Source organism: Haplochromis burtoni, unplaced genomic scaffold (assembly GCF_018398535.1).
Source record: "Haplochromis burtoni strain Fernald_Lab_line unplaced genomic scaffold, NCSU_Asbu1 Contig_90, whole genome shotgun sequence".
In the NCBI taxonomy this organism is placed as follows: domain Eukaryota; kingdom Metazoa; phylum Chordata; class Actinopteri; order Cichliformes; family Cichlidae; genus Haplochromis; species Haplochromis burtoni.
This window is the reverse complement of record NW_024582451.1, coordinates 401,842-426,551: the sequence shown is the minus strand read 5'-3', so window position 1 is coordinate 426,551 and position 24,710 is coordinate 401,842. Positions and strand designations below refer to the sequence as shown.

The 24,710-nt window shown below is 39.2% G+C and overlaps 2 protein-coding genes across 2 annotated transcripts; both read right to left on the bottom strand.

The window, feature by feature from the left end:
• Window positions 1–4,017: 4,017 nt before the first annotated feature.
• LOC102294568 (phosphatidylinositol 4-phosphate 5-kinase type-1 alpha) lies at window positions 4,018–15,914 on the bottom strand. Its single transcript, XM_005927570.2, has 16 exons — window positions 15,770–15,914; window positions 15,243–15,397; window positions 11,900–11,934; window positions 11,594–11,677; window positions 9,495–9,625; window positions 9,234–9,351; window positions 8,319–8,471; window positions 7,160–7,459; window positions 6,835–7,031; window positions 6,653–6,736; window positions 5,966–6,014; window positions 5,797–5,881; window positions 5,540–5,710; window positions 5,190–5,376; window positions 4,212–4,296; window positions 4,018–4,118 (listed from the first exon to the last, which is right to left on the bottom strand). Exons 2-16 carry the CDS (start codon window positions 15,289–15,291, stop codon window positions 4,113–4,115), a joined length of 1,734 nt encoding a protein of 577 aa, XP_005927632.1. The 5' UTR covers window positions 15,292–15,397; window positions 15,770–15,914; the 3' UTR covers window positions 4,018–4,112.
• A 1,956-nt stretch (window positions 15,915–17,870) lies between these two features.
• LOC106633289 (extracellular matrix protein 1) lies at window positions 17,871–23,178 on the bottom strand. Its single transcript, XM_042222640.1, has 4 exons — window positions 23,118–23,178; window positions 19,163–19,278; window positions 18,798–19,051; window positions 17,871–18,438 (listed from the first exon to the last, which is right to left on the bottom strand). The coding sequence occupies exons 2-4, from the start codon at window positions 19,233–19,235 to the stop codon at window positions 18,235–18,237; spliced, it is 531 nt and encodes a 176-aa protein (XP_042078574.1). The 5' UTR covers window positions 19,236–19,278; window positions 23,118–23,178; the 3' UTR covers window positions 17,871–18,234.
• Between the last annotated feature and the right edge of the window lie 1,532 nt (window positions 23,179–24,710).

The window sequence follows — 24,710 nt, the reverse complement described above, 5'->3', positions numbered from 1 at the left end:
GCTAGTGAAACTTTTAACATCTTTAGATATGTCAGCTCTAGTTTCAGCTCCATCTTTGCCAGCAACTCCAAATCATACATCATAGCAGGTCCCACAATCTTGCAAACCTTCAAGTTCCTTCTTGCTGCTCTCCTTCTTTCACAAATCAGCCTTTATACTCAGTTCTACCCACGCCACCCTGCCTGCACTCTCTTCATCTCTCTTGTGCACTCACCTTCACTGTAGCGTCCCTCTCATTCACAGTCATGTTTAATAATCTGAACGAATACAATTATTTCCCAACTGGCCACCACAGCAGATGAATCCACATGTTTATTCTAAACAGTTCAGAGTAGGAAAAAAATACAGGATGATTTAAAACAGTTACAGCAGGAGGCTTTAAAAAAAAAACAGTTTCATGTCTTCAATTCAGGTTTGCCATGCTGGAGCAAGCAATTTTCAATCCACCACAATTACAAATAAACATTAGAGAGACCAGAGTAATACATACATTATATAACTTTGTAATAAATAGGGCTACGTGTGCATCTGTTTGGAACCATTAAGACTTTTATTGTCGGGACAGGGCATCACCTCAGAGTTTGGTTTAACAGTCAAGTGAATTAAATAATCTACAAATGCGGTTTGCCTTTATATAATTCCTCCTGGTGGGAAAATTGTCAACTGGTTTAAATTATTGCACAGTTTTTTCACTGAAATATGCGGTGTAAACAGAAAAGCATCCCTTAAGTTACAGTTTTCTTATATCCTTATATGCAGCTCAGCATTTTTAGACATCAAACACTTGGGAAGTATTTGCAGTTTAACATGAGCCAAACATAACGCCAAGTTAAGACATTGTACATGAGAGTAAAAACATTTTGTTTTGTGTTTTACAGTAAATATAAAGTCTACACATCCCTGTTAATATGCCAGATATTTGTGATATATAAAACTAAATAAATTTAAAAATTAGATTGTTTTTCCATCTTCAGTGCGACCTATAACTACACAGTTTAACTAAAACATAAACTGAAAACATAAGTGTTGACAACCTCGGATAACTGCAATCAAATTTATGTTAAGTAGTCTGCACACACCTGCCATCTTTTGATCAAAACCACATATAATTCAGATGTTCTAGTGAGATGTTCCTGATATTTACATAGCTGCATCTTAAAGTCATAGCCATTATCGTCAAATGAATGACATTATTGAAAGGTATCAATCAGGAGAGGGCATTAAATGTACCACAAAACACAGTGAAGACCGTCATGAACACGTGGAGAATATTTGGCAGTGGGACTGCAAAGACTGGACATCACTCTAAAATTTATGAAAAGACCAGAAGAAATGTGGTCATCTGGCAAGTAGCCTTCATGTGTCTGGGCTATGTGGTAGGGTAGGGTGGTAAAACAGAAGCCTTTTCTCACTTCCAAACATCCAAGCCTGGCTACATTTTTCAGCATTTTTCTACAGGTTGACCTAAAGGAGACACCCTCACAGTCTGTTAGATTTGGAGTGCTTTTTGCAAAGAAGAAAGTTGAGATGTACCCCCCCCGAAAGAATTCTGTATGCTCCAACAAACTTTAAGTTTTAGTTCCACTGTACAGGTTATAGATCGCATTAAAGGTGGAAAAAACCTGCAAATATCTTGGTATAATTTTACGCTAACATCAGCAAATCCTGGCATTTTAACAGAGGTGTGTAAGCTCTTTATCTCCACTGTAGCTTATGAAAAGGTAGGCTAGCGTCCACCTTTACACATCAGGCAGCCATCACCATTTAACTAATGAAAAAAAATAGCAGTTAAACCATAATAGGTACCCCTCAGTTTTCAGTCTCACTACTCTTAGCTTTACCTAACAAAATCAACACCACCGGCTCTGTTAACCCTGGATTTACAGGTCCTGCTGAGAGGTTTACAATCATAAGACAACATCAACAGATCAATATCAGAATTTAATAAGAGGTCGAGGGAAATGCTAAAGCCTGTGGGAAATTGCACCAACAAGTTATATTAAGATTGTAATAAATATAGACAAAAAATATTAGTAGCAATTAGGAAATGCTGAATGCATGAGTAAAAAGCGAATGGACAGGAATGCATAATGATAAAATAACCAAAGACAGCACATCATAAATCAGTTAGAAAGTATATAGAAGCCGTCACATATAGTTGCAGTTTTATTTAGTTTGCTTCTGGCAGCAAATAAATGTAAATAGTGGAAAAGAGAATGCAGTACCACCAATGATTATAGTTCAGATATTCAGCAGCCAAAGCTCCTACCAACTCTATATTACTCGCTTTCTTTTTTTTGCACATCCTGCCCTTGTTTTCAGTGGCCACAAAGACCGAAAACAACAATAACACTTAAGTAGGTCCAACTATTCCACCACACATTTTGAAACGTTCATTTAGAAAAGTTTCCTGTGCTGTTAGATGTGAAAAATAAAATCACTTAAAAACTAACACAATCAATTAAAAACAAACACAAAAATCCCACACAAAGTACAGGTGACAGTCACGTCTGAATTTAGAAGTAGATGCTTTCTTTGCGCACGATGCACATCAGCAACTCGTAAACTGCTGCAGCTCCGCAACTCCATGACAGCGAGGGTTTGTTTCAGGTGTTACGCTGGTCAGCGATGCTGTTGTCGTCACAAAAGCGCAACAGCATTATACCAACAGTGCACACTGTGCTGGTGTGCACTGTGTCCTGTGAAGCAGCACAAACACCCTCCAAACATATCACAAAGTTAAACACACACCTCTCTTAACACAGGATTTTCACAAAAGTTGAACTATATTGAGAGCTACTATTATAATCTAAATTGGAAAGGTCAGACTTACTGCAGGACAGCTAAAGGCCACATTAGCTTCAGCTAGGCGTAAACCAGAGTGTTGAGAAAAAAAAAGAAAAGAAAAATAGGAGTCTATTATTCTGGAGAAAAACAAAACAAGGCAAATTACATGCAACAGTAATTTTTCATTTGTGCTGGCAGTATATATGTATATATATTTTTAAAAAAAACTTACTGCAACTTTACTAGTACAATATTAATTTCAATGTCCCAACTTATTACAAAAACATAGTGATTGTACCAGTTTGTACTAATGCCACAACATGCTCTTTGGTTACCTAAAGTGGTTAGGTTTAGTGTGATTCTCCTATTTCTGTTTTTCTTGCATATATAACACAAGCTTCTCTTTGCAGGTTTGGTCCGTGACACCGAAGCTGACTAACTCATTAGTTTTGCTACCAGTATCGGTCTCATTTGAATACAAGCCAGTCTATAGTCCACGAGCAAATACAAGTATAAAAAGAAAACATTTAAAATAACCTTCTGGCCTGAATATCACAAGTGATATTTAAGATTCACAGTCTGTAAAAGCACTCCAGGTCCACGGGAATACTTGGGTAAATAAAAAGCACAAGCTGAAGGTCTTTTGTCCAGCATGATTTCCATTCAGAGTAAGCTTTTAAAAATCAGAAGCTTACAATGCATGAATACAGTAATTTCTTTAAAAACTAAGACTTTATTTAAAACTGTGTTCTCAATCCTCATCATAAGGCTTTCCGTCAAAGCAGGTAGCACAAACACTACTCTAGACTTGGACCTTTGGGTGGGTGGCAGGCACACAGAAAAATCTGCATAAAGACGTGCTACAGCCATTTGGTCAAAAAAAAAGAAGAAGAAGAGAGAAGCAATAAAAATAAAATAAAATAATAATAATCCCAAAAAGGACAATGACGTATATAGCCAGGCCTGAATGAAGAATCTCAGTTCTTCAAGAAGGCAACATTTCCACACTAAATGCTTAACTGAGCCAAAAATGATCATTGGTTGTGACTACAGGCACTTCTCCTATGGGTTTAATAATAGTGTTCAATAACTACAGCATTACCGTGTCTGCAGTTACTAGTGTTGCGACACAACCGCCCAGTTACATTATCATATTGTGCAAAAAAAACAAAGACAACAAACAAACATTTCATATCCCTCTTGGTCCAGGAGATGCACTGCGTAATTTTCTTTTTGTAAGTTCTGGTACCTCAAATCATACCAAGGGAGTTATAAGATTTCAGGAAGGCTCAGAACATCCTTCAAGTCATTCTTTTTCCTCACATCTACACCTGCAAACCAAGTGAAAGAGTATTAGTTTAAAAAAAAGTTCAAATACGAGTAAATATTTTGATAGCAGAACCTGAGGTTTGAAATCAACTTACTGAGCAGCTGCTTACACACGGGACTACGTCGCTGAGTGAGATTGCTTCCTCAGCACCACTTTCTTCAAGAGTCCTAGACTGAGCCCTGAAAACAACAGGAGAGTCATGAGGATGCATTTGAACCTTAACACAGTACGTGGCACTGGTTGTGGAGGTGAAAATATTAACAGAATATACACTGCATTTTTACAGAAAGCTTTATGAGCTAATTCGACGCTTGTTTCCATGCCTAGAATCCTGTGCTGCTTTGGGAAAATGTTGACTTTCCTGAAGTTCTGGTTAAGGCACATTTTTGTCTTCTGAGAAGGCCTCACTTCCAGTCTGTGCATCAATGGGTCATTCATTTATTCCTAAGTTGATTTGCATTCCACTTTTCAAAGTGTTTCACAACTTGAACAAAAGCCACACATTAACCAAAGGATCACACGTTCATTCCAACATACACACTTCCATACACGCAAAAACAAAATACTGAAGAACACATCATGTGAAAGCTGACCTATCTAAAAAGGAGTTTAAAAATGTAGGCCTCTAATACAGCCTGAAAGAAGCACTGCATTTTGGATCACTTTAAATGGGAGAAGTAGAAGATTTCTTACTTCAGAGAAGGATATATAAAGTTCTGTTTTAGGTGAAACTAAGTGTTTCATCTTTAAAGACATTTTTGTTTGAATATGTTATTACTGTGTTGTTGTTGAACTTTGTTTTGTTTCTGGTATTTTGTCCAGCTCTTGTGTATAAAGGTGATTCAAATACACCAGCAGGTGTGTGCACTTTATATCCAAAGCAGAACATTTAGTAGATGATTACAAGTTACTTCTGGTACTACCATATTCAGTTAGTGTAATTAGACATTAATCAATGCATTCAGATAACACTGGTGTGTTGTAGGAAAATGTGTGTGTCTGTGTGTACTGTCATAAAAGTGACAGGTGGATCGTTAATACACAAACTATTACACTATATGTCCCCTCTTACCCCTTGGGGGTGCTGTCTTCCTCGTTTTGCTTGTTCGAAGATTCTCCCCGAGTGTTAGACTGAAGACGACTTGCTGGTAAAAATCTGGGGCTTCCCAAGGAGGAGATGGCAGTTTCAACAGCGCTAGCAACAGGGTTGCGTGGAGGAATGGTATCTGGGAGGAGGTCAGGACGACCTGCGAGCATAACTGGCGAGAGGGGACAAAAACGGTTTATTGCTGTGTTGAAAAAGAAGCATCTCCCATAGTGGTACATGTAAGAAGACTAAATGTTTGCAGCTGTCATGAAAAATATGAAACATAAATAGTTCCCCATAGAGAAGTTAAAGCTTCTGTGCTCTTTCATCCTCACTTTTGTCTGCTTCGCTGTCCTCTCTGGTGTCTGAACTGGCTTGATGTTGGAGCAAAGGACTCTGGGCGGTGCTGCTGCTGCTGGCTTGGGTCATCAGAGAAGGTCCAGAGCCAGCCGCTCTTTTCACAGGACCGGCTCCTGCACGGCGCTTCTTAGACGGGGAGGTCTTCACTAGATACGAGACAGAGAAACTTTGAGTCTGTGCAGTAACACTGGTGTGACAGAGTCATGTTCAGACGGAGACAACATAAACTTACATGCATTCTTTCTAAACACTGTGTTGCACATAAACTTCTGAAATCGCTCGGCATAGAAACTCGGTCTGTGCACTGATACAGTGTCCTGAAAAAAAGAAATAAAACAAGTTAAAATCTGTATTGTTAAATCATTGCAACCAAACTAGCTAGTACTAGTAAGGGTCCTTACCCCATCATGAACCAGAGCCTTCCAGGAGTGTTCAAGCTTCTTTGCCAATCTGAAAAAACACACACACACTCTGACTTGATGGTAAATGGTAACTAGACTGGTTCTTATATAGAACTTTTTCTACTCTAACTGCTCAATGCAGCTTGCCTCATTTACCCATTCGTCCAAGCACTACTTTTTCCCCCCTCTATGCTTTTCATAAAATTTAGATCCTCAAACAGAAGTATTTTCTTATCACACGCTCACTGTAGAAACATTTGAAAGTGCCCTTGTAGTTTTATCTGGATGCTGAAATCCTGTTTACTCATGTCATGTGAACTCTATTTTGGATGTTGGCCACACGTGTACACAGTGGAACAAAGAAGATCATATTTTAGTCACCACAGGTGGCGTCATGGTTACATGTTGGCAGAGATTTTCTGGTATAGATAACGTTTATTTGCACAGTTTCTAAATAAAGTAACAAAGATTCATTGCCTCACTGACCGACCGTAGTCATTCTCTACTGTCCGCTCTGACCTTCAGTGTAAAACGTCAGGTTAGCTAACGAGACAGTGTCCAGGGGTTTAACACTTGATACGGTCCCTGAACGCATTCTGAACAGACAAAGACGGAAGCTGCTGCTTTCCTGTTCATGTGCTTCTTTTGTTATGTGAGCTCAATGAGGACAATAAAGTGAATTATTACCTATAAGACTGAAGAATGTCAATAATACCGATGTACACCAGCAGCCTCTCGCCTTTCGAGTTTCGTGCAGGGATTCCTCCCGTTCTGCAAACAAAAACACCTTTAGTCTTCTGTAATTCTTCTCAGACAGAAACTGGTGGGACAAGCCTGCTCGATACGATCACAGACACTCCGTCACTCACCTGTCCTCTGTTTCCATGGATCCCATGCGTCCCACCTCTGCTTGAATGGCCTCTATAGCCGTGCTGTACAGAGCCTTTTGAACTTGACCCTTTGCCCCAGCCCCCGCCTCCTCGTTGGCCTGCTCCTGACAGGCCTGATCTACGTTATGAATTCCCACCAGAAGGCTGTAATCCATAATCTTGAAACTCTGCAGGAGCTGGATGGAAATTAAGGAACATGAGTACTATAAGATCAGGAGGACATTTAGAGGGAAGAAATTTTACTGATTCTATCTAAACCAACACTGTTATTATTCTGGTAGCCTCATGTTTTCACAGTTCTCACCAAGCAGTCTCTCTGGAGGGTCTTGCAAAGAGCATTGTACTTATCAGCGTCCAACGAGAGCCCTTCAGGCATGTCCTGGATGAAATCCAGGTCCTTATATGTGGGTACAGCCTTTTCTCTTTCTTTAGCCGAGGCTCGTCGCTTGTAGGTAGAGCCCTTTAGATCATACTTGAGGTGCATTCGTACTGCACTAGGAAGCAGATTATTCATGACTGCAATGCGGATGTTTTTACCAGCTGATTGGACGCAATACAGCCCATAAAACTTTGGTAATAAGGTCCGCTTGTTCTGGTTCAGGTTCTAAGGCAGAAAGAAAAAGAGTAGGAGGAAGAAATATAGACAAAATGAAAAGAAACATCAGTATCAGCGTCACCAAAAGTTAAATGAATGGTTGACTTAAGTAAACTGATAAAAAAAGAAGGCAGATGTGCCAGAGCAAAAGCAAACTCAGTCAGTAACAAGCATGTCGAGTGCTTTAAATGAAAACCAGACTAACTAGTTGAGAGAGACTTTAAAGACAAACAAAGCATTTTAGCAGCTCAAGAAAACAAAGTAGGAACAATATTTGACTGCAGAGTGTTACTTCAGTAACTGTAAATACGGCCTCATAGTTCCCGTCTTGCACCAACCCGTTTGGCTGCATTTTACATCCATGGCTATCCAGATGTGACCTTTGATATTTTGCCTCAAGACAAAATGACAGCTTCTGATTTTATTGTGTTAGTTGACATGTTTTGTAAAGTCACAGTACCAAATCTAATCATGTCGTCCTTCAATCCAAAGAAACATATCTGCAAAATTTCTCAGGACACTCCTATTGTGAAATTTTACTAGAATGCAACAATTAACACACGTGAGGTGAAAGCTGATCTTTGGCCGTTAAATTCTAATCAGTTCCTTGAGTTAAAGTTGATAATGAATAAAATTCCCAGAAGGAGTACCAAGGGATATCATGATAATAATCGTAGGTGGAGTACATGAGGACAACATAAAAACATAATGCCCACAGCTATGGCAGTTGCAGACTAACAAAACAACTGCAGATTAGTTTTAAGGGTAGCAAAGCATCGCTGTAAAAGCGCCACTGATATCCAAGACCTTGCATTTGATAGTGATAACAGGATGATGATTAGGACATTTTGTGACCATCAAATCATACCATGAAGTATCCAGGCAGCAGTTTCTGCAGAAATTCTGCCTCTTTGTGCTGCACCGTCTTGATGATATACTCATCATCTCTAGAGACGTAGAACAAAGATCCACTCGCCCCGGAGTTGGACAGCTCGATCAGCGACTCGTTACACAGAGAATACTATAAACACAACATAAAAAAACGGTCTTTACACATGTGATTAAAAGCAAAAAAAAAACCACAGTCTTATTGCTACATTTTACACATGAATGCTGACTGAAGCCATGTTCTCACTACAAAGCATACAGAGTTTGGTTTGGGCGAGAGGCAGGACCTGGAGGGAGCATGCAGGAGGCAGAAAACATGAAATATCCAAATATCTCCAATATCTGTCAGTCTAAAAAAAGTTTAAATATACATTTAATCAATGTGATATCTTAATAGAGGCCAAAGAAGTGCAATTTCAACAACAGGTCTCCGTTTTTCTACATGATAATGAAATACTGCTGTAGTAAATTAAAGAAATCTGTCAGCATGCTTCTTTAGGCTTAAACTGTAAGAAGTAAACGTGTAAAATTACAGATATCTATAATTGAATTTTCTTTGGTGTAGTATGAATGATGATGGGAGAGGTCTTGATCAGTAGGAAAAGCTGTAAAACTTCTAAATATACAGTTGAAAATTATGCCCTCTTTCACATTTTTTCAAAATCGGTGGTCCAAATTGGAATTGTCACCAGTCCAATTCTGGCCCCCAGCCTTACATTTGACACCCCTACTTTAAAACCGTAAGAACAGCATCTCCACTCCTCTCCTGTGTCAATACTCCATTATTCACACTTCCCTAGTCACAGTTACTCAAACACTCCTTTTTCCCCAAAAGTGAACTGCTCTCTTTCCTCAGAAATATTTTGGACAACAATTGGTGATTATACAAGAATACCATGTAGTCATCGGGCCGGATGCCAAACATCTCTCTGAAGTAGCGGAAGGCCATCGGGGCGTATGTTTTGAACCTGAAGTCTCCATAGTGGTGTGCCGGTGTCAGGTTACTACCCTCACTGCAGGTCACAAACAGAGGAGCACAAGATTATTTTCCACACAGCTTCAAAGTAGGCTTGCAGAAGTAAAATATCCTGATCCTGTCTGCACACAGGGCAGACACATATTTCATTTCCTTTACAAACCATCGTTACAAACTGACCAGGGGAAGAAGATGCTCTCCACCACCTCAAAGTCCTGCAGCAGCACATCTCTTTCAGGTTTTTGACTTAAGCTGCCTATCGTGTGCGTGATGCCTAACTGGATAGCACCTTTCAGAGCTGATGATGTTGTCTGGAAGAAAGGAAACTTACATGTATCAAATGCAACAAATGCATTTCAAAGTGAATACTTCAAGAAATTAAGTGGCATGGGGACTTGCAAGCTTTGGCAGGTGGGAGACACTTTTTTTCCAGACATTTCACTAAAGATTAATAGATAGGTTAACTCAAAAGGTTCACCAAACAGAGCCCATGTTTACTGTTAGGTGGGGTGGTGGTGATGGTACAAACACACTCAACATTCAACATTCAGCTGAGAGGCAAATCTCTACTGGGACCAATGTTCAGTTTGCTTTCATTTTCACTTGCTATGTGGTCAGGTATAAATGTAAAGCCTACAATGGTTTAAAAAGGAGGAAAATATTCCGGTTTGGTTCAAATGTACTCTAAACAGTGTGAAGTACCACCACATCAAAAAGTGCCAGCACAAGTGCACATTTTACAAGTGCTTGTTCGCATGGCTATTAGTGGCTGCATTTTCAAGTCCACCATTTATGCTTTTTCATATGCATGGTTACAGTGGTTGTTGCTTCTATTAAACATGTACAAAGCTTCAGCTTCCTTTACCCTGACATCCCTAATATGTTCATATCAAGCTTGTCTGCGAGCACAGTAGCCCACCCACCTGCCGTTTAAGCATGCTGTTTAGGAGAGGAGGCCAATAAGAAGGGAGTCGGCTAAAGGAAGAAAGAAGGAAGTTTAGGCATTAGTCACACAGGCCTTGACTGGTTAATGACCCATCTGGAAACCTCTAGTCACTTGGAAAACTGTGTATACCCCGACAGGTTGAAAAGCGGTTGCTGAATGTCGCATGGTGAACTCACTTGCAAAGAAGATGCTGCACCAAAAACCTCTTTGTGACTGCTTTGCTCACCTGGAGTTGGCACAGAGGAAACCAGCTTGTCTGCAAATACTTGCTATTTAGTTGAAAGAAGTGCAACACAAGCTGGAAACGGAGACCATTTGTCTTAAAAGTAAAAGTCGTCCAAACAAAGCAAGTCACGAATGGTCTCCGTTTCCATTTTGCACTTTTCGCAGTTTCACTCCCAATTAGCGAGCAGTTTGTAAGGGTTTGCGCACAAGATGGTGCCGTCCATGCAAAAATGACCAAAGCAATCGGAAAGATGCTTGTGTTGCAGCCCTGCATACATTTTTGCAACCAAAGTGACTTCAAGCAAACTCCAGCAACAGCCCACAGATTACACACACTTTCCTTGTGACCGGTAGTTGCCAGGGGTCACTGACCAGTGTCTTGGCCTATGCGAATTGGGAAACTTCACCTTCACACCAACTTCCCAGCAGCTGGCAGCAGCCTCCAGTAAACCGGTTGGGTAATACTCACAAACAGGTACTTCATTACCTTTTCTATTGGTCTAGGCCTGTCTGACTGGGGCCTTAAACAGTGTGTTTCAAACAGTGAATGAACAAACGGCTGTTCCAAGGTCCATTATAGGATAAAATAGGGTTATCTTAAAATATGGAACACTGTTTTGGTGGACTTCACAAATTGTAGGAAATGTAACTATAGCTCCCAACAGCCTGTAGAAACACCCTGTGGGTGTCAAGTTCAACTGAATAATCACAAAGAAGTCCCACAATGAGGTTTGAAGAGAGGGAAAAGACACAGAGCACTTGCGTTATAAGGATTTCCAGATTATGAACACTAGCAGTAAGCGGAGAGCACTTATTCAAGAAGGCAGGACAGATTAGATCATATGTGTGGGTGATGAAGGGTTAAGCTAATGGCAATAAAAAGAGACTGCTGTGCGTTTCACAGGCCAGAATAGTGAGCAGCAGACAAACCAAGGCACAGATTTATAAATTTTGAGATTACACTACTATCACTATTTTACAAGCCAAATAATTCATTAACTCATCAAGAGAACAATTGGAAGAGGAAAAGATAATGAAAGTTTTTGTAAGATGCAGCTCTACAGAGAGTGAAAAAATGTGCTTAAGTCTGCAATGGCTGATCCCCAACCTTCTTGTACGTCGTCTCCCCAGTGGGATCGATCCCACGATGCCCGATTTTTTTCAAAGCCTGAGATGTGCTAGCACTTGGACCCTGTCAGTATAAACATGGCACAAAACAGAATTACAAGAGGAAAAGAACTCATTGTAAGTGCAGGAACATGTAATATTCTCACGATTCAAACAGGAAGGCACAAATGACCTGTCAGCAGAATACGGGCTAATCCCAAACTGCTTATGGGGAAAGAAATGTGCAATTCCTAACTGACCGAGACAGATTTTCAGTTTCTTCCCCACAAATTCCCTCATTTCTCACCTCAGCTGAAGCATTTTTTCGAGACCCATTCAAGTCTGGAATCAGAAAGAAAGACATAATGTTACACAGGAAATTACATACACGCACACACACAGACACACACACAGGACAGGAAATGAGCAGAAAAGGCAAACAGTTATTACAGTGGATGCAGTAATGTCAAACACAGACGGAAACAGCTTCTACCATTCCCTAACGCTGAAAATAGAGAGTGCAGCTGAACATGCAGACACACCTCAAACATTACCTCTGAAAGAAGACAGTTTCCTCCAGAACTGACTCTGCAGGTCTTTGTGTGCAATGGAAGGAATTAGATAAGGATGCTATTAAAGTGAGTTCATACAAAGCCGGTGAATTTCCTGATGTGTATTACACCGTAATATTACTGGTGTTTGAACTTAATGACACTTAGCTTCCGTTCATCTTTAAGGAAACACACTTGTGAAAGTGACACAACATCATGATGTCTGCAATTCACTTTCCTTTAAACATTTATTATGTATATTACAGCACCATTTCCAAAACAGCTGGGACACTGTGTTGACACAAAAAAAAATTGTTTTTTTTAACAAATATGTTTATTCTGAATTTGATTAACGCAACAAATATCAACAAGGTTCAGACAACATCACCAGACGACTGTAATAAGGAAGATGACTGGCCATTAATTTGCAGAACTAAAGCTGGGGAGGGGTTTGCCAATATTTCTAATCTACACAAGAAGCAATATTAAATGCCTGTCATCTTCAATGCTCAGACAGCAATGCAATAAAGGCAAGCACAATCCTGTTGTGAACAACCCTCATAAAAATCATTATCAGTGTACACAACTGCTGTATCCACAAATAAAACTAAGACAACAAACACATTTATTTTAAATCCAGAAAGGCTTTTGCTTGCTCTAGGCCTGAGCTCAAAACTGACTATTGAGAGTTTCTCCAGCATGTCAAACATTTTGGAGCTTTTTGGCTTTCAGTTAAAGGAAATTTGCCAGGACTGTGATAGTAGAACCAATAAAAATAATAATAATGATGATGATTATGTCAAAGGTATGAAATCTATAATAAAACACACAAGACTGGAGACTTAAGCACCAACAAAACCAAACGGAGTTCCTCATGCAAGTCACTCCACCATCAAGAACCCCGAACAGCAAACACTCGATCACCTTTCATGTTTAAGCATGAGGTGGGGCCAGTTAACAGGCTTCTATACAGGGACAGCAGTTGCAGTATGTTTAAATGTAATGCACGTGACCTTGGTTATTAAAACGCATTTAAATACACTAACTTCGCTTGGGTTTATAAGTCTGGCTGCTTCATTTTGAACAATCAAAAGACTGTACAATGATTTGTGATTGATACCTGCTAAAATAATTACAATAATCCAAATGAGAGGAAATAAAAGCAAGAATGATAGTCTTAGTGATATTTCAAAAATGGTAGAAGCACTGGGAGACACTTCTCAAAACTGAGGCTAGAATCAACTAAGAAAAGAGCTGATGCTTGGATCCACCTTATTTGACCAATAATAAACAACTTCTCTAAGCTTCATTTTTTTTAATAGCACACATCTATTTTTGATTTCAGTTAAACAATTTGTAAGAATGGCAAAGTTTGTGGGTACTTTTTATAAGATTTCATTTACTCTAACTTTGTTTGTGAAATGGCCAAAACCAATAGGAAAATACTCAGACCTCTGTTGACATAGATAACAAAGACTTTTTGCCTTCACTATATATGGACCGGTTATGTTTAGGTTCATAGCCCCATCCCCAAAGCCCATTGTAAGCCTCCTGCTGCCTGTGGTCTGGCAAATCAAAATGCGAAATCCTTTTTGGATAGCATGAATGCCTCATCCTCTGAGTTCAGGGAGGGAAAGACCATTCAGACTGCTATCAGTTCAAAAAGCCAAAATCTGTACTGGTATGGGAGGGCATTAGCTCACAAGGCAGGGTTAACTCACACATGTGTGAAAGCATCATTAATATACCAATTTTTCTCGCTACATACGCAGCTAGAAAGACAGCTAGTTTTGAAAGAGGTCCTTGTTTAATCCAGTAAGGACTTATTATTATTATTACTGCAGCTCCAACACCCACTAACAAAAATGTGGCATTAGAAAATGTAAAACTAGTCAAAGGAGGCCAAAATCTCTTGTTTCAACACTTTATTATTCACACTTCCCTAATTTCAGTTCCGGTTACTCATCGCTCCTTTCTTCTTACAGTCAACAACTGGTTTCCTTTCTTCAGAGTCTATGCTGTTCTTGTACATTTCCATAGAACGGATGCTGAGTAACAACATTTTTCTGGAGTAGTGACAGCAGTGACAGGGTGTATATAAAAGTGTTCAGAGGGATAGAAATAGTGTGAAACTGTTGTGCAGCTGAATTCCTGTGTTAAGCAATAAGGAGAAAACAGTATGTTTTCATAACTAGAGCAGTCAGTGTTAAACATCCTCCTGTCCCAAATGAGTTGATGGCATCAAATTCAAAATGATTATATATTTCTACGTTTACCATTTAACACAATGGCACAAAACTTCTGGAAAAGCGCTCGTTTTAATCTTTAATAAAGTGAGGCAAGTACGTAAACTTTCTGTGAAGCATGAGATCCATGTACTTTTTTGTCCTGCAAACCACTTTTTTTTTAAAGATCAAATCAAGGACAGCCAGAAACATCTGATTTAAGATGTAATTATGTACTCGGGCCAAGAAAAGTGGCCTTTGTACTCAATTAAAGTTTTGTTTTTTGTTTTTTACCTCAGATGCTCTGATGAAAACTTTTGTGTCATAAATCTACTGTGATGTGAGGTAAATAAACATATTTTTTCCATTTTCTTTCCTTTTTAGTACACATTAAAGGAATAGTTAAGACATTCTGCGAAGTACTTTTATTTGCTTTCTTCTTCTTTTATTTGAGATGCCCCAAATTTACTGAAGACAAAAAAAAGGTTGTCTTTTAACCTATTAAGGACTCTGTTAAATGGCTTCAATTATACATCTATATTGATTGTAATGATTGAAGTATTTAAAATATGCCTGTGTACAACATGCATAAGTCAACATAATTAAGCATAGTTTACATGCGTGATGTCAGGTAAGCATTTTTGGCTACTCCTCTATTATCCCCAGGTGGTCCCATATGAATGGACCCCCACCTCGTTATCTTGAGTACACTACCATGTGAGACCTAACCGTGGGTCATGTCTCAGAAATAAGTCATCACTTATTTCTGAGACATGCCTTGAGAAGTGAATCTGTATGAAGCAATTAAAGTTATTTCAGGCTATATGTTGTATGCACTGGCACGAAAGGTGGTGTATTACAACATAGTACTTACTGCCAGTCTGGCCCTGTAGCCCTGGAGGCTCTTCTGCAGCTGTGGCCATTCAGACAAGAAACTACACTCTGGACTTGCTTTGGAGGAAACTGGGGGTCTTTATTCACCCCTTAGCTTCAAATGTATCGGTGACGTCAGTTCAGCAAGGCGTGGACCTGTGTGGAAAAAATGCCCAGCTCAAGAACAGTAAACACTCTACATGATTTCATGCTAGAAATACCAACAACAGCCACGTTGAACAGCTCTGCTGATGGAGACAAAGGTGACATAAACAGGCGGCAGCTTCCTACCAAAAGCGACTAAGCATCGAGTAGGCTATTAAGTAAATTAACTTTTAAAAAATACACACACACACAACAACACAGAGAGGCTAATGCGTGTTGTGACATGTTAATGTGGGAGATACCGAAACGTCTGAGCAGCGCTCAACTGAACATAGGCGACAACGCTAGCTGCCGCTGCTTTAACTTTTCTAACTTTAGCCACACAGATAAGTCTCGACAATACACACAAAACATTAAACTTACCAGAAAATCGTGTTTAGACGTTCTTATAGCTTCTAATTAAATTTAAAAAATACTTTTTATTCTTTTATAAAGGCGGTGTTTTCCTCAAAACAAATAAACAAGGAAGCAGTGCGGAAGCGGCAGTTTTGTTTGGGCTGCTAGTCTGGGCAAGAACAGCATTTCCGGTGGGGAAATATTTCAGAATAACATAGGCACTTTCAAAATAACATAACACCACCCCATGATTTAGGAACCTTCTAAAATTTATGTAAAAAAGGTGGGGAAAACAAGAAAAATAACTTAATCTAAAGAATTAGTTAACAAACTTTGTAGTGGGAATAATAAGAAATGCAAAAGTAGCTATTTTTAAAAACGTAGAAGAGAGAAATAACTTATTTGTACTGCTAAACAGCATTTTAAAAAGGTAGAAGTAGCAATATTATCATGTAGTAAAATTGTTTTGTTCAAAATGTTATACATTGGGAATAAAATGTAGTTGAAGTATCAAAATTTAAGTTGAATGACGTATTAATGAAGGCTAATGACTTGATTTAGTGTTTCATGATCACACATACAGTGACATTTACTTTTGTGGTTAGTCATGCAGAAACCTTTGTCTCTGTTCTTTTGTTGTGAAAAAGTTCAATTTCATTGGTAGTTGAATTAAGATCTTAAAAAGGAACACAGCATGTCACAATCTATAGAAACAGCTATGAGACAAAGTCATTGACGTCTATGAGTCTGGAAAAGGTTACAAAGCAATTTCTAATTTCTTGGGACTCCAGCAAAATGCAGTGAGAGCCATTATCCACAAATCAGGAAATGGCCGTTCCAGAGCATCGTACTTGTTCCTCTGCATGAATGCCTTAGTAGATTTTGAGCAGTGTTTAGGGTCATTGTCTTGTTGAAATATCCAGCCCTGGCGCAACTTCAACTTTGTCACCGATTCTTGAACATTGTTCTCAAGAATCTGCTGATATTGACTGGAATCCATGTGACCCTCAACATTAACAAGATTCCCAGTACGTGCACTGGCCACACAGCATGATGGAACCGCCACCACATTTGACTGTGGCTAGCAAGCGTTTCTCTTGGAATACTGTGTACTGTTTCCACCATGCATACCTCCTCTTGTTATGCCCAAATAACTCCATTTTAGTTTCATCAGTCCACAGCACCTTATTCCAAAATGAAGCTGGCTTGTCCAAATGTGCTTTAGAATACCTCAAGTGACTGTTTGTGGCATGTACGCAGAAAAGGCTTCTTCTGCATTACTCTCCCATACAGCATCTCCTTGTGCAAAGTGTGCTGAATAGTTGAATGATGCACAGTGACACCATCTGCAGCAAGATGATGTTGCAGGTCTTTGGAGCTGGTGTGTGGGTTGACTGACTGTTCTCACCATCATTTGCCTCTGCTTATCTAAGATTTTCCTTGACCTGTCACTTCCGGCCTTAATTAAAACTGTCCCTGTGGTCTTCCATTCTTTGGGATTTCTTTAAATAAAATCAGTTTGGCTCCTTTTTAAAAGTTAATAACAGATGAAAAAAAAAAATCAGATTTGTGATTGTTTTGATCTTGCAAATTACTAAAAAAAAAAACTGTTCCGAGTGATCACCTTGATCTGTGTCTTTTCAAGGATGACAACACCCCCATCCATATGAAACGGGGGGTCACTGAATGGTTTGCTGAATCTCAAAATGTCAGTCAAATCATATAGGAGCTGGAGTCACCAGAGTTTAACTCCTGTAACGCTTTCACCTTTTACTTTGAAGGAGTCACACAGATGACCATTCCAGTGATTGTGGTCTGGATTATATTAGTGAAGATAACTCAATGGTGGTTGTAAAGTTTTGATTTGAGATTTTTTTTTTTTTTTTTTTTAACTTAACTGCACAGAGATGCTACACCACACTGAAACCTTTATTACCCATCAACAACATGTTACAGCCACACACGCTGATAATCCAGCCAACTGTGACCCCTGGTGGAGACCTTTACGTCATATGTATTTTTTCAAAAATAATTCTACAGATTTGTGACTGGATGTTAAAAAGATTGATTTTTGAAGGCGATATATCAACCTTATAACAGACCTTCATGGTAACAAAAACCACATCAGTCTCTTTGCGGAGTGAGTTTATTTTTCTCTCTAAAAACACTACATGTCAGAAATTACAACATTTAAGCCAGACACATTCTGTGAGCCTTATAAAATTAAGCACCGAGTTGCATTTTAAAAATGTGTTTCCTATTAATATGGCAAAGATTAGTTAAAATGCTGAGCTGATAACAAGGCTAGATGGGACTCTAATCGTCCTTAGATAGTGTAATCCAAACCAGTATGTCCTGTCCGCATCAGGAAGCAGCTGTACGTGACAAAGACAAGATTTAGATAGCATTGTCTGATAGAGGTTTGCAAGTGTTTCTTCAATACCATCTCCCTATAAGAATGTGAAAGAGTGGAAAGTTATTATTTTCGATCTCTAGCAGGTATTTGGATCAAACGTGAATCCAGGCTCCTCGGGGATTTCAGGGGCATTGTAGCCTGGTTTTGAGGTGTAGTTTGGGTTTGGCAGCTCACTGTCGAAGCATGACCAGCGGGCTTCTCCAGTGTTCTCACAGCACTCGTACGGGAGGGTCATGGTGGAGTACTCTTCCACACAGAACAGAGACAGGGCGTTTTTCCACTGTAAGAAAGAAGAGTCATGTCACCACAAGTATCGTCCCATTACGAGCGCGGGGGAGGCGGAGGGGGGGGGGGGGTTTGCGGTGGGAGGAGAATAGATTATGTAAGCAGGTGCGGTGCAACAGCGATTCACTCAGCATAAAATTATACTAATTTGTATGAATTTATAGTTTTGAAAACCAAAGCCTCTTGGACAGTCCATAAATTTTAAGACAATGAAGCTTTAAAAAAAAAAAAAAAAAAAAAGAGTATTATTAATTCCCTACTAACTGTATAAATACTAAATAATAGCAGAACTCTCCCTGATGATATGCTAAGTGTTTTCAAGTTTACTTCGGTCCCACACACTCAGAGACTCACCGCTTGTTGGGCGCAGCAGAGGATCTGGCTGCTCTGCTCTAGGTGTCCACTGCAGCACACTCTGAACCACGACTCTAGGCGGTTCATGGCATGTCCACGGCGTCGGAAGTGGCTGGACCCGGATTTGGGGAAGAAACTGGGAGGGTACCTGGGGCGACCTCTACCCTGATGACAAATGGCAGCCAGATTGTGAGTGGTGGGACGGGCAGGGGGGAACGGGACGTTGGGCTCTTTGCGAGAGTTCTTCTTGGTCTCTGAGGAAATCCAACAAGAAGAAATGGAAAGGTTCAAAGCACTACAGTTTGAAGAATGCATAATGTATATATTCTTTAAAAAAATAAAATAAAATCTATAAATCTATTTACCTCCCAGATGTGCACCATAAAACAGCACCAGAGCAATTATGCAAAGTCCTGCAAGGCGCCCAGGTGAAGTCATGGCTGGATGGCGGTGTGATGGAAATCGAATACTGAAGAGGCTTCTGTGAATGTATTGAGAGAGGATGCTCAGCCAGTTTATATGGGAGAGCCAGGATTTGTGGGCGTGAAATGCTTGGAAGTGACCGGTGCACATTGGGGAGGGAGACGATATGAGGGAATGAGGTGGTGTAATAATACTGGAGGCTGCTGAGATAAAAACAAAATGAGTTTGAACTTTAGGGATATCTGCTGATGCGTGCAAGGTCGGGCTACACAGTCGGCATTCACTTAGGATGAAATCAGTCCAAACTTAGGCATAATACCATCATTAGCAATAACAGAGTTGGGGGGGGGGGGAGCGTCGTCATGAGCAGATCCTTTGACCTTCAGACTTTCCTCCAAACATCAGCAATGGCTCTGTTCTATAAACAGAGCAGAACAGCATAAGAGACTGAAGAGGCTTTAAGGAATCGAGTTTGTATTCATATTACTTACAACTTTTGTCTGCTATGACATGTCAAAAACAGATAAAGTGCTGTGCAGAGTCTTGAGCGACCCCTCATTTCTTTATATTTTGGTAGGAAAAAGGGGACATGGGTGCAGTGATTTATTGAAAGGTGCAAACATAAGAGGAATTACAGAAATTTGTACAATTTTAGCAAGCAGGAAAGTCAGTACTTTGAACGGACATCTTTATTATTTAATGCAGCCAGGCACAATAGATGAAAGGGGGTACCAAGTCAGGTTTTTAACAAATAAGTTATTATAATAAGTCATTTTAACCAGTGTACAATTTCATGGTAAATACAGTCTTATAAATACGCTGCACTTTTTGGTGCACAGATTAACTTTGTCTTTTTACACCTTTACTTAATATTTATAATGTTGATGTGCATGACGTATGCTTTATTATTCAGCTGTCCTTTTATTTTACCATAAATGTGACAAGGACTGTTCTCCTTTTACAGCTTAAAGAAAAAAATATCAATCCAATAAAACTCTGCAGGCTTTATGGAGCCAAGCCTAACCTTTTCCTTCTTTCGTAATCATTGTTCAAACACAACTTCTTGAAAGGAGTGTACAGAAAAGGAGTGTCTCCTTTACCTAGAGTTATGCAATTTTTTAAATTACTCTCACACTGCCAAAAATAACTTGCACATTAGGAAAAATGATTTACTGCCATTTAAATAAACTTGCAGTACAAACAGCCTGCCTTGTTGTCACCTTATTCTACTATATGTGCAGCTCAACAAAATAACAGTCCTGTGAAAATGATCAGGCACAAACACTGGACTGAAAACGGGTGAAAAAGGAGTTTACGTCCAATAAAGAACATTTGGATCTTTAGAACCACAACAAAGAAATGAGGGCTGGCACATCTGTGATCCAACATAACTCTTTACTTTATTATTATTTAGCAGACGTACCCTCCCCTGTGTTTGTGGTATGCCTCCCTCTGTCTCAGACTGATTCCTCATCTCATGAGTGTTGTTTAGTTTTGGTACTATGTCTCCCACAGGTTGTTGTTTTGGAGAAAGAGTCCTTTGTCAGTTTTGTTTCCTGCCCTCCTCTCCCTGATCAGCCCGGTTTGTATAAATAGTCGTCCCGTCTCCGTGTTTGACCTTGTTAGATTGTTTGTTGATGGTCTCCATTGATGCTACTTATGTGCTTTGTGGACTTAACTTTATCCACCGTATTGTTCTGCATTTGGATCCTCGTCTGTACACCGCACGTCATAACATTTAGCATTAGTTATGGTGTTTTGTTTCATATGGGAAGCAGTGGTCAGATTTAAGAAGTGTGGAATAGATACTGCAACTTTGTGAAGGCAGTTCACTCATTGTTTTTTTTCCCCCCCCACACATACCATAGTTGTAATTTAGTTTCAGTAAACTGTAATAAACAGAAGAATGTAAACATATTAAAAATGAGTGCTTAGTTTTTATGTCATCGAGCCACTTTTTAATTAACCATAAAGTAGAAAATGATTTTTCCTCTTATCTTTGCTGACTGGTCAAAGCTTGGGAGTAACGTGGTTTATCAAACGTTTTTCCAGTTTTTCCAGACTGCACACTGCTTACGGTCAACTCCCGGTCAATGCTGAACATGGTTTCCCACTTTTATTTAACTGTCGTGCATTCATTTGTTGTCTGCTGTTGACTGACAGCTAATGGGTGGTGGTTTCTTTCAGCCACTCTTAAAAATTAGTGTTTTTATGATTAATTTAGTGGCTTTTTATATAATGTACTGTAAAAGAATTAATGTCATTTTAGTGTTTGTTTGGTACTCACATATTTTAAGCTTTTTTGAGAAACTCAAATTCTCTTAATGCTCTTGTCCTATGACAGCTGGGATAGGTTAATAATGCAAATGCCAAACAGCTTATTCTGTAACTGACGCTTGTTTGGTGTCATTTAACCATACACAGCCACAAGATGTCACGATCCTTGGTCGCTTTACCAAGCGTTTTGAGTTTTCATATATTTTGATGGTGTATGTTTAAGTTCATTTAGTTATCTTGAGCTCCAAGGTTGCCCAGTTGTATTAGATTAGAGACATTTAGCTTTCAAAAAGTTAAGATTACCCGATTTCCTGAGTGGTACGCAGTACTTTCCTGCCTCCTTCAGCACAACTGAAGTGAGGAAGCTTTGAGGGACCGTGCTTAATACAAAGGCGAGGGTGGCGAAAAACAGAACTGGGAGTAACCTAAACTGGGAAAAGCTAAATAAAAACAGACCTGAAACCTTGAGACATGAAACAGATGCAGGGAGACTTAGAAAGACACAGGGAAACCACTCTGGACGACGAAGGGGAAAAACGCAGACGAACCAGCAACGAGGATGAGGTAACACACACCAGGAGTCAGGGAATGGGAAACAGGAGGGGAACACACCTGGGAGACATCACCGCTGACGAGGCAGGAGAAGCGTAAACAAAACGCACTGACATCAGACAGGGGCTTTCAAAGTAAAACAGGAACACATAGACGCAAAGACAGACTAAGAAACGTGGACTTGACACAGGAATACACAGGCAGAAAAGACCAAACACTAAACTGAGGAAGAACAGAACCAAAACCCAAAGAAATAGAAAACCAGAACCAAAATACATCACAACGATAGAAAACACAAAACGCTGGGTCAAAAGACCCAGGATCACAACACTGTCAGACAAACAAAGTTGACATTTCTTTCCATCTCAGTTTAACCAGAAACTCTGGTCAGACTGGAGCTGACAACGGCAGGTTTAATGAAATATGTGGGCTGCAAACTGTAGCCTTCAAACTAACCTTGGTTCCCAACTATATGAAATATAAGCACAAAAAGGAGATTTGTGTTTAACATTTAACTTATATTTAAATAGCATTGGAGCCTGATTATTGCTACTCAAATGTTGCAGCAGTTTATGTGGGTCGTGATCATGGAAAACCAAATCTTCTCTACCAGTGCCAAACAGTTCCTACAAATGTGAAACCATTTAAGGGAAATAAACAGGCATAAGATGTAATACCAAGAAGAACTGTTACAACAACAAAGAAAAAGAAAAAAAAAAAACTAACCAAATGTCTTTTTGTGACACACACACACACACACACACACACACACACTCTTAAAGTCATGTCTGTATGACTTTAAAAAAAAAATCCTAAAATTGTTGTCATGGTATTTAAGGTTTCATTTGTCAAATTCAAATATATGTTAAAATGATGTCAGTAGGTGAGCAGATTTTTTTTATGCTTGATGCATGAATACAAAAAAAAGTGCACCAGTGCGTTAGACAAAGCCTAAAGGAGCGTGCAAAAACTCCAGTTACTCAGATTACTTCGTCAGAAATATTGCCTGTCTGATGTTTTTGTTACCTTGTATGCAATGGTTTAAAAGCAGCTGTTTAAAATCCTTACCGATGGTGAAGTTCACTCAGTCTGCAAACTGGCCTCCACCCTCTTCTTCAGGTGAGCAGAGCTGAATAAATAAAAGACATGTTTTCAACATTGGTAAATTGCCTGTATTTATATAGCGCTTTACTAGTCCCTAAGGACCCCAAAGCGCTTTACATATCCAGTCATCCACCCATTCACACATTGTCACAGGAGAAAATTTCACAGAGCAAAACAAACCCCAAATATTTCAGTGTTGTTGTTTTTTTAACGGAGCCCTGTATGGAGCCCCGCAGGGGACATGCGAGAAAAACAAAACAAAACAAAACCAAAAAAAAAAAACTTTTGCGAGATCTTGCAAAAGTCAGTCTTAATTTTTTTTTTTCCCCTCCCATGTCCCCTGCGGGGCTCTGTATTTTTTAACTAGAACTTTAAATTTAAATATTTTTACATTTAAAGTTTGATTCTATATATAATTTAAGTAGATCTAACAGACTCCTAAGTCCGTATGTGGTCTCTCTCTTCTTGTCACAGTGCCACAGCCGTGCCTATCTTTGATATCTCCACTACACATACTTACTAAGAAAATGCAAAAAGAAAACTTACTTTTCCATCTTGTATTGTTATAAAAAAAAAAATCAACAAATTGCCTTGACAATGGCATATATCTAAATCCTTTTTACCTAAGCTTTTCAATTCAGTGAGATTCAGGATGCTTAAATTTCTAAAGTTCACAAATTGGCCAGTCGTCTTCCAGGTAGCTTTTCTGGCTTCTCCCAGTGCAAACACAACAACACATGAGTCATTTTATTTGACTCCATCCATCTATTTTCTGGAGTTGGCTGTAACAGGACTGGGATGGGCTCCAGCTTATGGGTTTGGCCTGTGACATAAAGTTAGCTTAAAATATTTCACAACAAAAGGATTGAAAAATATGTGAAAGGTCATAAGGACAAACTAAATGTTAAAAGATCATTCAAATTCAAAATCAAATTTTATTTGTCACGTACACAGTCATACACAGTACGATATGCAGTGAAATGCTTAGACAACTGCTCGTTACAATACAAATGTCATATAAGAGGATATAATAAAAACAAAACAAAAAAAAAACTGCAGAGCCTCGCTTTCCCTTTTTGCCCCCTTATATGGATGTGAGTAGCTTTGTGGCAGCAGTTTTGCATACCGTCACATATTTGTATGTAATTAATGACCCTGTGATCTTTGGTCTACAACCACAAGAGTAATGAGAGGGTGCAAGCTATGTGCACAGCTCTTTGTGACTGCCTTACTGCTGCTTAGTTATTTTCGAAAGGATCCGGAGGAGCATTTACTGCTCTCACATTGTGATGTAATGCTGTTGTACTGTAACACCATTATGAAAAACATAAAGAATTAAGCTCTTGTCTTATATGTAGGAAAACCATGCCACAGGTAAAAGTAAATGCTCTTATCACAAGTAGCTTATTATACTACAGCTACTGTTCGCTATATTTAGCTATGCTTTTTCTTCTGGATCTGGTGTCCACATTTCCGTTTTGCTTGGCCATAAGGAGAAAAACAAAAAACGCTTTACACTGCTAGATACCACATTGGTAAATGGTCTGTATTTGTATA